This window comes from Acromyrmex echinatior, chromosome 6, assembly GCF_024713525.1.
Source record: "Acromyrmex echinatior isolate Ae372 chromosome 6, ASM2471352v2, whole genome shotgun sequence".
In the NCBI taxonomy this organism is placed as follows: Eukaryota; Metazoa; Arthropoda; class Insecta; order Hymenoptera; family Formicidae; genus Acromyrmex; species Acromyrmex echinatior.
The window spans coordinates 5,711,011-5,726,637 of record NC_141857.1 but is presented as its reverse complement, the minus strand read 5'-3'; the positions used below and the strand labels follow the sequence as shown (position 1 = coordinate 5,726,637).

The window sequence follows — 15,627 nt, the reverse complement described above, 5'->3', positions numbered from 1 at the left end:
AGGTTTTTGTCATGTCAAGATTTGATGCCAACTATTGATTTTATTAATGCTAAATTTTTATTCAATAATTTAATTAGTTGCTGTTGTATAATATCATTATTGCAAAATATCAAAATAATTCAAACTCGAACACGGATTAAATCGCAAAAATACATTGCACATAAATAACACTTCTTATATATTGTATCAGCAATATTTGTAATGTCGCAGTTTATTGTTAGGTGATCACTAAGTGCGAATCGTTCAGTTATTTTGAAGATTTAGCGTTTTATTTTCAACCTTCTGCATAATTTTTTCGATTTGTCTCCGTCATTTAATTTTTTAATCCTTATTTTGCCGAGAAAATCGCGAAATTAGTTAAACTCTACATTTTGTTTCTAACATTATTTGCTGCTTGCTGCTAAATACTACATTTTGTATTTAATTTTTTTTGTAACTTAATTTGTTTTTTATATGTGTTTTTTATTTATTATTTTTATCAGTGAGAAAAAATGGCTTTTTTATTCTTTTTTAAATTTTTAATTTCTCGAACGGATTGAATTGATAAATCTAAATATAAATTCGTTAAACTTTTCGGAGAAACTTCGAAAAAAATTGTAATTATATTTCGTAAAAAAAATGGAACATGCCTGATTTTATATTAGGACATGATATTATATAAACTATAAATTCACATGAAGGTTCTGTCAAAGTTCACGAAGAAAAATACTCGGAGCTTCTTAATATTTTCTCTGAAGTTGCTCAGATTACGTCGACATGACGTAGCTTGAAGAGTTTTGTGAGCGGAAGAAAACTTGGTGAAATATGTCAAGTAAGAATAATATATATATATTTTTCCCAATGCCCTATTAATGTTACTGGAAAGTACACTTCATACGTCTCTATATTACGTCTGTACAAATGTAACGTAATATGATGAAAGGAAAATATTTCAATGGCTCGCATTGCAGCTTTAATGTATAACTTTAATACCAAAAGTTATTTTCCTTACAACATTTATTTTTCTTTATGGTTTTGTGCGAATGCGATTTGTGTAAATGTGCGTGTTATTATTTTTTTACAAATATTTTTTAAATTCTGTCGCCATTGGGTAGAAAAGATAACATTTTAATCTACGTACTGTTTACGAGTGTGGCAAACGTTGCCTGACCTACTTTATACTTATACTACTTGTCAGATCGTAGTCATTCAGCTTACTTCTGGAAGGAGCAATTCCTTTATCATCACTGCCGACACACATTTGTCTTAACTTCTGGATGATCCTTTGTATACTCACAGTCATATAACTGTGCGTGAAGATATGGAAACTGCGAACTACAGTCGTACTATCAATTCCCATTGTCCGAGTTATGGTATCATGAAGTTACTATAATCAGATCATATATCTCATATATAAATGATTTCACGCCAACATTTTCAAAATGAGATATCTTATATCATTTTTCAGATAAATTTCTAACTCGTATTGCGAAAAAAAGTCGTACCTTATCGAAAAATACATGATGGATTTAGCTAGACAAGTGATCATACTCGTGGCGTTTAAACTGCCTTCTAATTTTCATATTTTTTATTTCGGGTCTGTTAACAACAATATTACTGCAAATCCAAGTACATAAAAAGTGACTTCAATACGTGTGTTTTATTTAGTTTTTCGTATAAAAATGATACTATACATATTTAAGTGTGTAAATCTATATTTCTATACACAGTATAGAATATATTATTTTTACACGGAAAGCTAATCACACTCGTATATTGAAATTACTTTTTACACACTTGGATTTCCAGTGAGTGTTATCTAACTGTGTGAATCTGTTGATTTATGTATCTGCTCTTGCTATTTCACGTTTTTTTTTCTTGCATTCAATACATTCAATTTTTTTTTCTTTTCATTAACTATAAAAGAAAATAATGATAATGATTATTAAGCAAAACTGGACAGAAAATAGATATAGAAAATAATGATGATAATAACTATATTATTATTACAATTATCATCATAATTATTATCATAATTAATAATTACATTATCATTATTTTCTGTATCTTTCTGTCCACTTTTACTTAATAATAGCATTTAGGGCCACACAAAAAACGTGAAATGAAAGTAATATAATAGTGAAGGGTTTAAAATATCAAATTGACATTTTAAATAATTTTCAACGATTCACTTACCGCTTACACTTTTCCTACGTGCTATATCTCTTATTCGTTAGCATTACAAATTACCTATATGCACTATCAACGATATTCACGCACTATGAGTATCTATTTCTGTCCATGGATTGATAGTTGGAATTAATGCACTATGGACAGCTGAATTAATGATTACTGACTCTTCCACGAAATGAAATTTTCCGATGGGCGTTCGCAACTGTACTAGCCTAGATTCTTCCTGGTAATGAACGAACTATGAAGTTTCGCACGCGCGAGTCTACGCCTCGAGAGTAACTTTTATACCTCTTTGCGCTCGCGGCGAGTGAACATTCAAGCAATGTTATGTTGTTAAACGGGCCACCGTATCATGTAGCGCATGTTTATCAAGTTTTAGCTTATGCGCTTATCTTGATGGTAGATAAACATTCATCGCAGTGAGCTTCGCCGGCAAGTAGATCCGTGTGGCAGAATCCCTCATCGTGATTAACATCGAGATTTTACGTGAATAATTAGAGGACACAATCTCTCTTCGATCAATACCACAAATATCATATAGCTTTGCAATAAACTAATTATTAAATTAAATCAAATTTCGTCGAAAAGCGAACTTTAGAGTAACATTTAGTTTACGTGTTCGTTGATGAATGCTTTTTAACTGAATTAACTACATTGAGAGAAAATGTACTAAACTTTAACAAATAATTGTTTGAATAGTATTAATATAACATGTATTTACGCAAAATAAATATTTGTTAAATAAAATATAATAATATAGATAAATCAAATCAATGATTCTTGTATAAATAAATATATGTTTACATTTAGTGAATATTTGATTGGCATTATTTGAATAAATATTTATTAAAATTTAATACATTTTTCTTTCAGTATACGGGAGGAGCAAAATTAATTTTAATATTACTATATATTGTATTCTATTCGTAACAGGTCTGATTCGAAGTGAATTTTATCCTGTCTAATAAAGTTTAAGTCTCTTTTTAGATATTCAAATTTTCATTAAAATTCCTTCCGTAGCATTTTCAAGCAATCTTTTGATTATATGACATATAAGCTTTCAATCTTCGGACAATTTACTACCAAAGGCTAGCCTCGAGCATTCTTGATGCAATATTGTGAAGTTAATCAAATGCTTATTGCCTGTTTCTGAATACATGCAAAATACTGAGTTTGTATTTAATTAATAGTAAAAAAAATGAATAAGACTGTAACAGGATAGGGGTAACCACAGTCCAGTCCAATGCGTACAGTTTTTATCGTCACAATCGATGCTCGTTGAGTGGCTTTCTATGTTTTTCAGGCAATTGAGTTAAAATTGTCCCACGATAGTGATTTATTGTGTAATTTAATAAAAATACGATTGTTTCAATTGTATCTAGCTAGGAACATCAGCGCCGTTTATTCTTATTTAATTATTCAAAATGAGATAGTTTGTACGAGTAGACGAGATCATTATTACAAGCACAGTAAGAAAATTATCCAGAGATAAGCGATTTTTTGTAAATTACGCGAGTCACGGCCAGCTGTGAAAGAGGAAGAAAGAGAAAAAGAGAAAAAATGCGTGCAGGCTGGAAAAGAGAAATAATATTTGAGCGAAGGATTGCCAACCGACTCTTTTGTAGGAAATCTCAAATAAGATCTTTCTGGCAGAATATTACATCGGAGATAAGATACTGTATCGTTCCCTTGGCACTCGGTGTGCGATCGATACGTTTCTTCCTCTCATGCGTCTGGGTTCGAAGCTGCAGGGATTCTAATCAAGAATTTCTGAGTCAGTCTACTCTCATATATCCTCAGATCAATCTTTGTTATATTATTCTATTTTTGTTTAACTTACCAAAGTATCCCGAGATTTTTGCATGTTTACTTGTAGCCATTATAGTAAAATAAAACACGTTATGTAAACTTTGCCAGGTAACTTACAGGGCTTACATATTCTTTATAGTAGATTTTTCTGGCATTATTGCGTGGTCTGAAATTGTATTGCCTGTATTTTCTGAGTAAACCGTAAGTCATTCTTTAATAATAATATAATAATATATTTTCATATTTATAATATTTATAATATATTTTAATATTTTTATGTAAAAATAATAACTTACATTTTAATAATAGTTAGTATTCTGTTGTATATTTATTCTTCACTGTATTTTAATAGTGTCTAAACTATTTTTGGTCTATTAATGCGGAAAAATTAATAAATCTTGGATAATTACGAACTTTTCGATAAAATAATTGTCACTTTAAATTATCAGCATCTTGGACGTACTTTTGAATCGATTTAACGTAGTTTTACGTTGAAGCGATCAGTTATATTAATCGTGAATGGAATCGATTTTTCGAATCTCATTTAGAATAATTTAATATTAATAAAATTAGCCATTAATAAAATTAATAGGTGAGACATGAATCATAATAGCTTGGCTCTATTTTCTCAACCGAAAAGACAAACTCGACCGTTATCCAGGTTATCCTCGCTGTTCCTCCTACTGTTTGCGTTTAACACATTTTTATAGTGAATAGCGTTCTTTGTAACAACGTTACTTGATGAAGTTTTCATTTTGAAGAAATAAGCAGCAAAAATGGAAGTTGGATTTGTAATTTTTGTAGTGCTCAATGAGTATGAGCTGATGGTATTAGTAAACCAACTATATTCATAGAGTTTCAGTCGAGAGCTCGAAACCATTGACATTACAAAGTCAAATCTCTTGGCAATGAATGGCCATCGATAAACGTTTCCTTAAACCAACAAAGATCGCATTCATAAATCAATAGATTTATTGGCAAATTTCTCATTGGCGGATTTCGCGGCGATTTAACTTCCTTGATATTCGAGAAATATTCTTACCATTTCTTCTCGAACAAAAATGTTCCCTTGGGGAAGAATCAATATTGATAAAGCATAAGGAGATTTCTATGAGGCCGTAAATCGATAAATTGCCATACTTTTCTGTTGTTCGCGCAGCTTTTGAACGCTTGTTTAAAAATATCGATCGAGAATCAGCAAGACATTGAAAAAAATTGAAATTTTCTAATGAACTACGTGACTTTATTTTCACGAAAGACGCTTTTGAAACGTCATCTCAATTTTCTTTTATCCTTTTTTTACAACGAGTATTTTTCATTAATAATGCACTCTATCGTGACTATCACTGTTTGAGATATCTTTCTTCTGAAATAATTTTTAATTATTTTTATAAAATCAATATATTGAATATTTAATGAATATTTCTTCTGAAATAATTTTTAATAAAAATGATTTTTATACAAATGTAAACTAGTAAAATTCTTTTTATTTATATTTCCAGGAGATAAAAGAAGTAAAACTTTTTTTATAACGAAATACAGTCATATCTTATATTGAAATTCAGAATGTACGTGTTGAAAAAATAATTCTAAATTAATGACCTTCGAAATTCTTGAATGAATAACGCAAATGGTATCCACTTTTTGTGCTATTTTATATACATTAGGTTATAGTTACAATTAACGATAATTATTTTCATCCAGGTCTTTCCATGCCTGACTCGCGATAATCCCCCGTTATAACGTGCAGTTTACGATGTTAGAGTTGCCATCAAGTTAGTGCCTTGCTTCGAGCTATTATGTTTCGATCCTTTAAGTGCTTTCGATAACTTACATCATGTTGATAATTCTTTGCCTCGAGCACCGACAATTCGCAAAATAAAAATAAAAAATTAAACAAAGGAGATTAACATTAATTTCCAAATCCGCGCGATTATTTTCGCTATAAAAAATATTACTGTCGACATATTATTCGCAAAATATTAAAACATATACTTTATTCTAGTAGTACCGCGCTTATTATGTACATAATTCTTGTAAAATTGTTAACGAAGTACAACGCAATTTCCGCGTTCAATCTCCATACTGTATTCTTAGAATTAACTTTTAATAATATCGCTTCACTCTTCTTTGTCGATCTTATCAGTTTCGTCGTACTGAGTCATGTTGCAGCTATTTTTCTTGGCTACCAATATTATTATCATTAATTAAAACGTAAACAACACCAAAGAAAAGTCATTTATTCTTATAAACATGTTCCTCCTACTTTGATCTTCTTTCTTGTACGAATATTAAAATTTCATACTTCCTCCGACGCGGCGCTGTCTTTATCTCAATCTGAGTTTAAAAAAAAAGAGAAAAAACGATGTACGAATTGTCTTGATGAAAGTATCCAACTCTTTTTTTTTTGTCAGGTCAAGTCGTTCTTTTTAAAAAGCAGCTTTTTCCCCGTAATCGTGTACTTCTGTCAACTATCGACATTTCGATCGATACTCAAAGACGTGTATACGAGAATATCGAGACGAGACCTCCGCGGACGTCGGCGATTCCAGAAAAGACTTTTTGATGGCGCATTGCGCGAGTGCATCATTCCGTCGATATTGCGACGACCTAATCAGCAATGAGTATGCAATCGACTTCTTATGGCCAACAAAGGAAGAACTGCAGCGAAAGCTCTTCGTGACTAAAATCTCCCCTCTTCTATCTCAGTCTATCTTGATAAATGATACTCGACGGCGTAATCAATTTTTCAAATAACATAATTCTTCCCGATGTAAATCATCTTACTCATCCCGATGCAATAAATAATATATACTTGCAGTACATGTAATAAATCAAGTTATATATCTTATAATAGGTAAATTGATACATATTAATGTATAGTTGATTAAAATTTCACGGTATATTAAATATTTAAATTGTATTTGCCATTAGAGATCAGAAAAATTCCTGCCGTATATGATATTAAATTGAATATTTTAATACATCGTTAATTGTAATATCTATTTTTATAATTTTTTTTTATAGTATGTAGTATTTCTAAAGCTTTATCATGAAATTTAATAAATTGAAATATATATAATAATTGAAATATATATAAATATTAAAATTATACTAAATAGAATTAATTAAAGAATATGTCTTTTCTCTACGTTTATTCGATATAAGCTAATATCGAATATCGATAAATGCGAACGACAAAAATTGATTTCTATATCAACTGCACCTCACAACTTTTATTTTACTCCTACCTTTCTGTCTTATGATCATTCGACGCTTTGATGTTCTTCTGTATCTATCTCTTTAACATTTTACTTCCTTAACTGCTTCATCTTCTCATACTTCTTCCAGAATGCAGGAATTTATCAACACTTACGATCTGTTATGCGAGTCACGTTTTCTGTAACGCGTGACTGCAATACCAATTTTTTTGCTCTACTATACATAGTTTTTTTTTGCGTACACCGATCACGGTCATACCATGATCAAAATTATTTTAAGGCTGTCTCTTGGCTTGACGGATCCTATAATGGATTTCTATAACGGCGTCAGGTCGTTGAAGAGAAATTCGAGCATCACGAACGAAGAGTTTTCATAGCAACGCTGGAGATAATCAGTTATTTCTACTTTCATCGCAGATCGATCGTAAAGCGAATGGAAATTTCTATTTGATTAAAAACTTGAAATTAAAATTAATTGTCCGCAGAACTTGATATTCATAAAAAATTGTTGACTTCTCCTTTAAATAAAATTCTTGCGAACATATTAAAAATTTTAAGCATGACCGTATATGTGAATACATCAAGTACGATAAAGAAAGCCAAGATCGGTCAAATTTTGGATGTTTAAATAATACATTATATTCTTTTATTAAATCAATTTATTCCAGATTTAATTGCGAGTCGACATTCGGTTTCAACACAATCATTCTGAAACGCTAATAATCCCCCCTAAATTAAATTAAAAAGAAAAAAAGAAAGAAAGAAAGAAGAAATTTATTACCTCAGCCAGGATTCGAATCTGGGACTTCTCAACTTTCCGGAAGAGTATCTTAAAAATTCTTGCGATTTTGTAGGCGTCTTTTCCCTCTCGAAAATGATAATAGCCGGAATATTCTACAAATATAGTCAAGTAGTTAAAAGAAAAAAATTAGAAAATGCAATATATTATAATTACGCAACTTTCTCAATCGGAAAAAAAAGGAGGGGGGAGATAAATTATTAAAAACTATGCGAGTATATTATATAATTATATAGCGATAAAAGAGACTTCTGTAATAAAACTGTAAACTTTCTGATAAAAATAACGTTTAAAAGATCAGAATTGACGACGACATCGTAGTAGATATTTTAAGAGTTATTTTTTGAAAGTCACAATCCCATGAGAAAAGAAAGTTGAAAGCAATCTGATTCAATATTTATTCTAATTTAGATTGAATATATGATGTACATTGTTTTGCAAATTTTCCTTCCAAGGTTTCAATTCTTATAAAATCGAGACTTATGGGATTTCCTAAAGATTCATGGGATTGGCATACGAATAGCTCTTGTTAGTTTCTATACAATAGCTGACACACTTTCAGTGATTTTCCGTGTACGTCAACGTGACGCTATAAATCAAATTTGCGATGGCACATTAAGGTGTGAAAATGTAGTATCTATCTTGGTGGTAAAATAGATTCCCGAAAAGAATCAGCCAGGAAGCGATTAATCGTCGAGCTCGTTTGTAATCGCTAAGAAATCGATTTGACATGCTATATCTTTTACCCTTCGGCTCTTTAATGTTCCGTTTAACGCAAATAAATTCAATCTACCGTGAGAAGCGATATATCGATTCACTTTGAAAGAGAACTACCTTTGTACAAATATATTTGCGGAGATGCGCGAAATTATCAAGTACAACGGTGTCGTTTTAAAGTTTTGTAACATTTGACATAACGAACTATGCATTAAGCTTCGTAAAGAAAACAGAGGCAAAAGTTCTATTCCAGATCTTGATTTATCGATTATAATTCTTTTACGATTCATTAAACTGTGCTGTGCACAGACGTTCGTGTAATCACTTATTTTTCAATATTAAATATGTATTTAATTAAAAATCAATTTTAGTCTTTGAATCAGCTAAAAATTTTACAGCTTTTACTATTTTCTATTTGAAAAACGTTCTAGCTTTTTATTATTTTATTATACTCTTTTTATTATTAATTTTTTTGAAACGTTTTGTATCTTGTTGGTTCTTTTATCGATATTACCAAGATTACATTAATGTCACAGTTCGAAGATATATGGATGAGTCTCTATATATTCTGAACATATGACATTTCCTTCCTTCCTTTCTCCATTCTCACAACGACGTTTCTTATTCTGATCCCGAGAGTATACTGATATTTTGTTACTGTCATACGATTGCACGAATCGATTTATCGGCGATGAAGTCAATATCCCGCTTACGAGCGGGAACACGCATTGCAATCATTTCATCGAGAATTTCTCGGCTGCTGGGATCATACAGCCATTCCGTATAATGCAACGATGCTACAAATTTATTTGGCGATTGCTATCGCAATGGTACGCGGTTGGAATCGCGTATCGACAGTTGTTACGAAGAAAAATAGTATAATAATAGTACGAGAAAATTAGTGACACTTTAGCCGGAAATTCGAGTAACTATTCGCTGTAAAAACGCCGGGACGCGGGTAAGCATACATTATAAATGAAATAGCAGCTATCTCGACGCCGAATCGGAAAATAAGTCTGTCGATTCGATATCTACAACACGCCAATTTTATTCCACCTATTATTTACTACACCTATCTCTGTATTCGTGTTATCCTGAATGAGCTATAAATATTTCATTTTTTAAACAGAAATTTTATGTTAAATTTAATTTAATTTTCTCAAGCGTACAAACATGTCGGAAATGAAAAATCAATAACCCGATAACAAGGACGCGTTAGCAAGAATTGCGATGTAAACGAGAATTTTATCATTAAGAAACTAACTTCTGGATAATTTGACATGCAGTAGTTCCGCTTAAAAATAAATTGAATCTATTTTAGCCATCAAGCTATTGTTTATTAAAAAAAAAAGTTCTGAAAAAATTATGTAAATCGTTCTGTGAAATAAAAACTTGATTTTTATACGAACTATGCACAATTTTTTCTGCAACTTTAGTACAATCTCTGTTATAAATTCTGTGAGAAATGTATTTATAATATCTCTTCTTTCGAAACCGAATAATGGCATTTTCTTCGATCCACACGAGTGCGCGTGGGAGAAGATTTATAGATATTTGTAACTTTATAAATACAACCGATCCTCGTTAATCACACCTTTCGACTACTGTAAACAGAAATAATCGGAATCGGAATACTTTAAGAAGAAGATAGCTTGTAAAAGCGAATTTAATTGGATTTCGAAATACTCAAATCATCGTTAAGCCACAAGATGCTCGTTTTTCATCATTACTTATGCAGCGTCAATCCGTTTGCAACATTTATCAATAAGTTTCTACATATATTTTACGACGAAACTCTCTACGTCAATGCTCTTAACGATCAATAAAATATATTTTATAATTTTTATATATGAGAGGATAACTTTTATCCACGATAAAAAGTCTTCTCTTCGAAAAGAAAGTTTTGTTACGTTTAATGATCAGAACACGACCAAAGGATAAAATTGTGCCATCAATTCTTATCCGAAACTTCCGTATAGCGTGAGACGTCGTAGTTATATGGTGAAGCGCCTCGTTTTGAAAAATTGAGCGATCTCATTGTTTCTCACGATCGCACTGGTAAGAAACTGTCGAGATTTACGCTGCATTAAACAGTACACTTTGTGTCTTCTTGAATGTATATTATACATTGAAAAAAAAATTGATTGCTGCAACAATTTAGATAGTAAAATATAATATAGCATTTTTATATGGCGCTGTAGCAACCAGTTTTTGATTGTAGCAGCAAATTTTTAGTTGTGTTAGCCTATCCACAATGTTAGTATTATATGATTTCGATAGGCTACGCAACTAAAAATTTGCTGCAGCCATATAAATATGCCATATTTTACTATTTAAATTGTTGTAGCAACCAATCTTTTCTTTCAGTGTACCCTTCATCGATTTTGTTTCAATTTTTGCTCGTTTCAAATTCGGGATAAAAGAAATCTATAAATTGCTTAAATAATTATTGTGTCGAAGAAGATAGAAATTTGACCTAATTTTACATTTTCTTATAAGTTTTGAATAAAAATATGTAATAGAATTAAATTTTTATGAGATACATATATAAATATGTTTTACATAATTATATAAGGAGCATAAAATAAAATTTTTAATTTTATATGAAATATTTTCAAAAATCTATTTTTTTTTTTTTTTTTTTTTTTATTTTAAGATAATTGCGTTAATCATATGGATTCATATATCCCTGCAATTCATCATAGGAACACACATTAAATGCAGACATATTCTCGGTAATCTTGATGCTAATACCTGCAAAGGAGAACGAATTGATGACCGAAAATCACAGGGTGTCATCTATACGGTAATAAGCTTTGAAATGAAACTTATCGCAGATTCGGCGCTATTTCTACCACCAGTTAGCATAACGCTTTCGCGTTAATAACCTAGAATCGGTTTCAAAACTCATTTTATTCGCGTTTGCACCTTTGTCCAACTCAATCCCTTCTGCGATACGCTACTGACATGAAAATTAATTCTCTGTTTCAGAGGCTGATTGCTGAACTCAATAAGGAACAGGAGGCTTTCATCGCCAGCAAGCAAATAGGCGAGAAGGGTGAGGCTGTTGCACCGTGGGTTGGTGCACCAAATGAGGACGCACTGCGTGAGGAGTGCCTGTCCCTCTCGACCGTAATTATGTTGTTTATCCTCTTTTTGTCATACGAACGTAATCAATATGGATATTCGATATTTAATATTCGTTTAGCACTTTAGTGTTACTCCTTCGAGACACAAAAAAGTGGATTTTTTTGATGGACTTAAAAATTTTTATATCTATTCATTTATAAACACGCCTTTATCTTATTTCAAACCAGCGCAAAACTGTATGCGTCACAAAGATAACGGTGCATGATAAAATTAATTAACTATTACACCACACAAGAATGACGTGAAGATGTCACTGAATTTTTCACATTCTCATATTCTCATTTCATTATATTTTTATTTCATTTACTAGTTTCATCGCATTTTTTAATATAATTATAATATAAATATAAATATAAATATAATTTTTTAATATAAAAACTCTTAAAACTGCATCAAATGTCATTAATGAAAATAGTTTCATGCAACACGCATTGAAAATTTTATGCGATAAGTACTATATTTTTGATAGTCATTTCTGTCCACTTTTTTTCGCTTAAAATTGGCATTTAGATTTAATTGTAGCATAAAAAATAAATCTTAAATAAAAGTCAGAAGTCATGTTTTATAATTTAACGAAATAATTTTCAGGAACAGTGTTGCATAATTAATATGTAAAAATAATGCGATGTGTATATATATATATATATATATATATATATGCAAAATTTTTCATAATTATAATAAATACATTTCCTCCAATGGAAATAATAATATTGCTGTAATAATTTTCGTTTTAATGATTGTAATTATTCTTTTATAACTTGAAACTGCTGGTAGCGATTAATTAGAAAAAATATTTCCATTTTTGAGGAAAGAATGTTTCTGTTGTTTATTTACATTTTGCTATTTTCTTGCGCATCGTTATAAAGGATCACAATTTGGCTTTAGTCAAGCCGGCAGAATTAAACGAGGATTCAACCTTCTCATGGATTTCAGGATCGACGTAATTTCGTGAGAGCACCACCACCAGGCGTAGAATTCGCTTGGGATTTCGAAGCTGTTCAGCCAATGGCACAGGCCACCCTTGCCCTGGATCCGAATCTTGAAGCTATGAGGTTCGAGCTTGTCCCGAAAGTGTAAGTAGATTAAAATATGCCTTGTTATAATGATCCATAATGTCTCTCTTCCGCTCTATTTATTTTATATCACGAAAATGTCGAAAATAATAGGTTTACATTTTTCAATTAATTCTCGTTACTTTAGGATTTTAAATGATTAAAGCTAAATTCATAAAGCAAGTATAATCTCACATATGTTATATAAAATTAATGATTATGATACGTATTTTATGCTGCAAAAATAAAATTGCGCTCGGAAAATCATAATTCTGATAATTCGCGCAATATGTAATAAAAAATTAAATAACATTTATGTTCGTTTATTATTACATTGTCGACGAATGAAAATTATAAAGTTTGTATTAATTATAAAGTTTATTATCAAAATATAATTTCCATTATGAAAATATAATTTAGTTTCATCAATTGACTCGTGAACTTATTTTCTCAAAGTACCGTAGATCATGTTCAATTAATTTTATATTCTACGAAACATGAAAAAGCTAATTAAATTACGTTGTAACATTCGACGAAAATAATGCATTTTATTGTCCTCATAATTTCGTCTATTTCAGTAAAACGGTGCACGAAATAGAGAAAGGTCAGAAAAGAATTTTATAGTAGATTGATAACGAGCAGTCAATAAAAACGTCGATAAAAAGTTAATGTAGAATTTGCCCTTTCATTATTGCTTGATTTAAACAATTAGTTGATCTCAACACTTTGAAATTGACTGCGTTTTCCTTTCACCTCTATATATAAATATCAAGGGCTACAAGTTAGGGCCATTATCGCGCGAAAGTATCGTGCAGGAATATGAGTATTATGTTGATTTAATCGTTTCGACGATTAATTAGTTTGCGACTTCGATGAAACACTGTTGCGAAGCGCAACATTAATTAGCGTGACTGCTAATCCTGAGCCCGGAATCTGATCCCTTCGTTAAAACCCCTTTATCGATTTCGAGAACTCATTCGACCTATTTGCGATAGTATATCCGAGGAGAACTTCTGGCGCAACTACTTCTATCGGGTGTCCTTGCTGCGTCAGGGCTACGAATTGAACGCGATGGCCAGCCAACAGCAAGCAGAAAGCAACCCCAATCAAACGCTCGCCAGCACCGATAGCATCGATCATACTCAAGGTAATTCGTTTACTCTGTTTTATTTATTTTTTTCTTTGTCACGTAGAACGGTTTGCGTAGTACGCCGACGTTGGCATTGCGACGTGATTAGGTTCTCCAGTTTTGCTCGAGAGCATCGTCGCTCGACGCGCTTCCTGATCTGTTAATATCGATTACGAAGCACGCAGCTTTCTATAAATTTAAAGGGGACATCCTATATGCCGCTGAAATATATACGTACATATTAATGAGAACGAAATCTATTCAAAATTTTATATTTAATTGTGAGCAATGTATACTTTTGAATGAAATTGAAAATAATGCTTTTACTATTGTGACGTCGATTATCAAGATGTCCAATTAGACAATAATGATATTAATTATTATATGTTAATTCTACTCGTGATTCTGAACATAATATTCGATCAGATTTTTTGACTGAAGTATTATTCATTAAGAAATCGGAAAATTCCAATTGTCTAGCGGCCAGGACTTCCCCTTTGACATCGCGGCACGACGTCTTGCCGAGATAAACTCCGCCGGGTTGAATGATGCAAGCTGCAAGATGCAACCTTTGGAAAAGGGCAGAGAGATCGGCGGCGTCGCGCTGCATTTACGCCTAATTTGCAATTCCGATTAGCAGCGTCCCACGATGGACCTTTTTGCATGGCGTGGAGTTTTTGAGATGGTGTGTCTGTAGTGGCGTGCGTTTTCTGTGCAAATGTCATGCCGGATGCTGGGAACGTATTGATCCAAGGGAAGCCCGAAATTAAAATTTAAAGTTTAATCGGCCGAAGATACCGTTTAACGTCTTTAATATTTGACAAGGTTATCGAATTTGAAATTGAGTAATTACTACGACTCAGACGCGTACAACATTGCATTTACGTAATCCACGTGAAAGTTAACGCAGCACGAAATCGATATGCTGATATTTTGATATTATTATACATAATGTATCATGATATCACGATATATATTAATAACAATTTCTTCATGTATAATACATAATTTCATTGTGCGTATAAATTCATGTGAGAATAATACGTTGATAATTAATTACTAATAAGTCCCATGTTCTTTCATGAAACATTATGAAATAATTAATTTCGTTTAACAAAAGAGATTTTGAACAAGATCTCATTCTTTCTACCGTGAACTAAATGATAGAAGGCATGAGTACAGAATTTTGTTCAAATTAAATTTTTCGGGCAAAACAGTTTATTTAATGATCGTCAATGATTTGTATCAATGCGTTCGTGTACATGAGCTTTTGCACGAAACGTGATGTCACATCGGGATTACGGTATCGGAGAAAGAGAGAGAAAGGGAGAAAGAAAGAGTAGGAGTCTCGTGATCAATTCTTTAACTGTGCAAACAATGTAATTGCGATTGGTGCAGATGAATTAACGGATTAAGGGAAATACTCGGTGGTCGAGTTGGGAAATCGATTATGGAGAAATGAGCGAACGCGTTAAAATATCCTTGAAGCCAAAGATTATTCCGTGAATAGGGTAGGAATTTGGGGTATTTGCTGTTACTCTTTCTCTCTCTCTTTTTCTCTTTCACGGTCCATCT

The 15,627-nt window shown here is 31.6% G+C and overlaps 1 protein-coding gene across 7 annotated transcripts in view; it reads left to right on the top strand.

Moving 5' to 3' along the window:
• Positions 1 to 15,627, top strand: part of Sap47 (Synapse-associated protein 47kD) — a 70,705-nt gene that overhangs the window by 45,708 nt on the left and 9,370 nt on the right. For all 7 annotated transcript variants that reach the window (XM_087407234.1, XM_087407233.1, XM_011069269.2 and 4 more), the window contains exons 5-7: positions 11,710 to 11,850; positions 12,805 to 12,944; positions 13,919 to 14,070. In XM_087407234.1, coding sequence (XP_087263360.1) covers positions 11,710 to 11,850; positions 12,805 to 12,944; positions 13,919 to 14,070 — 433 coding nt within the window. The remainder of the gene's footprint in view (positions 1 to 11,709; positions 11,851 to 12,804; positions 12,945 to 13,918; positions 14,071 to 15,627) is intronic.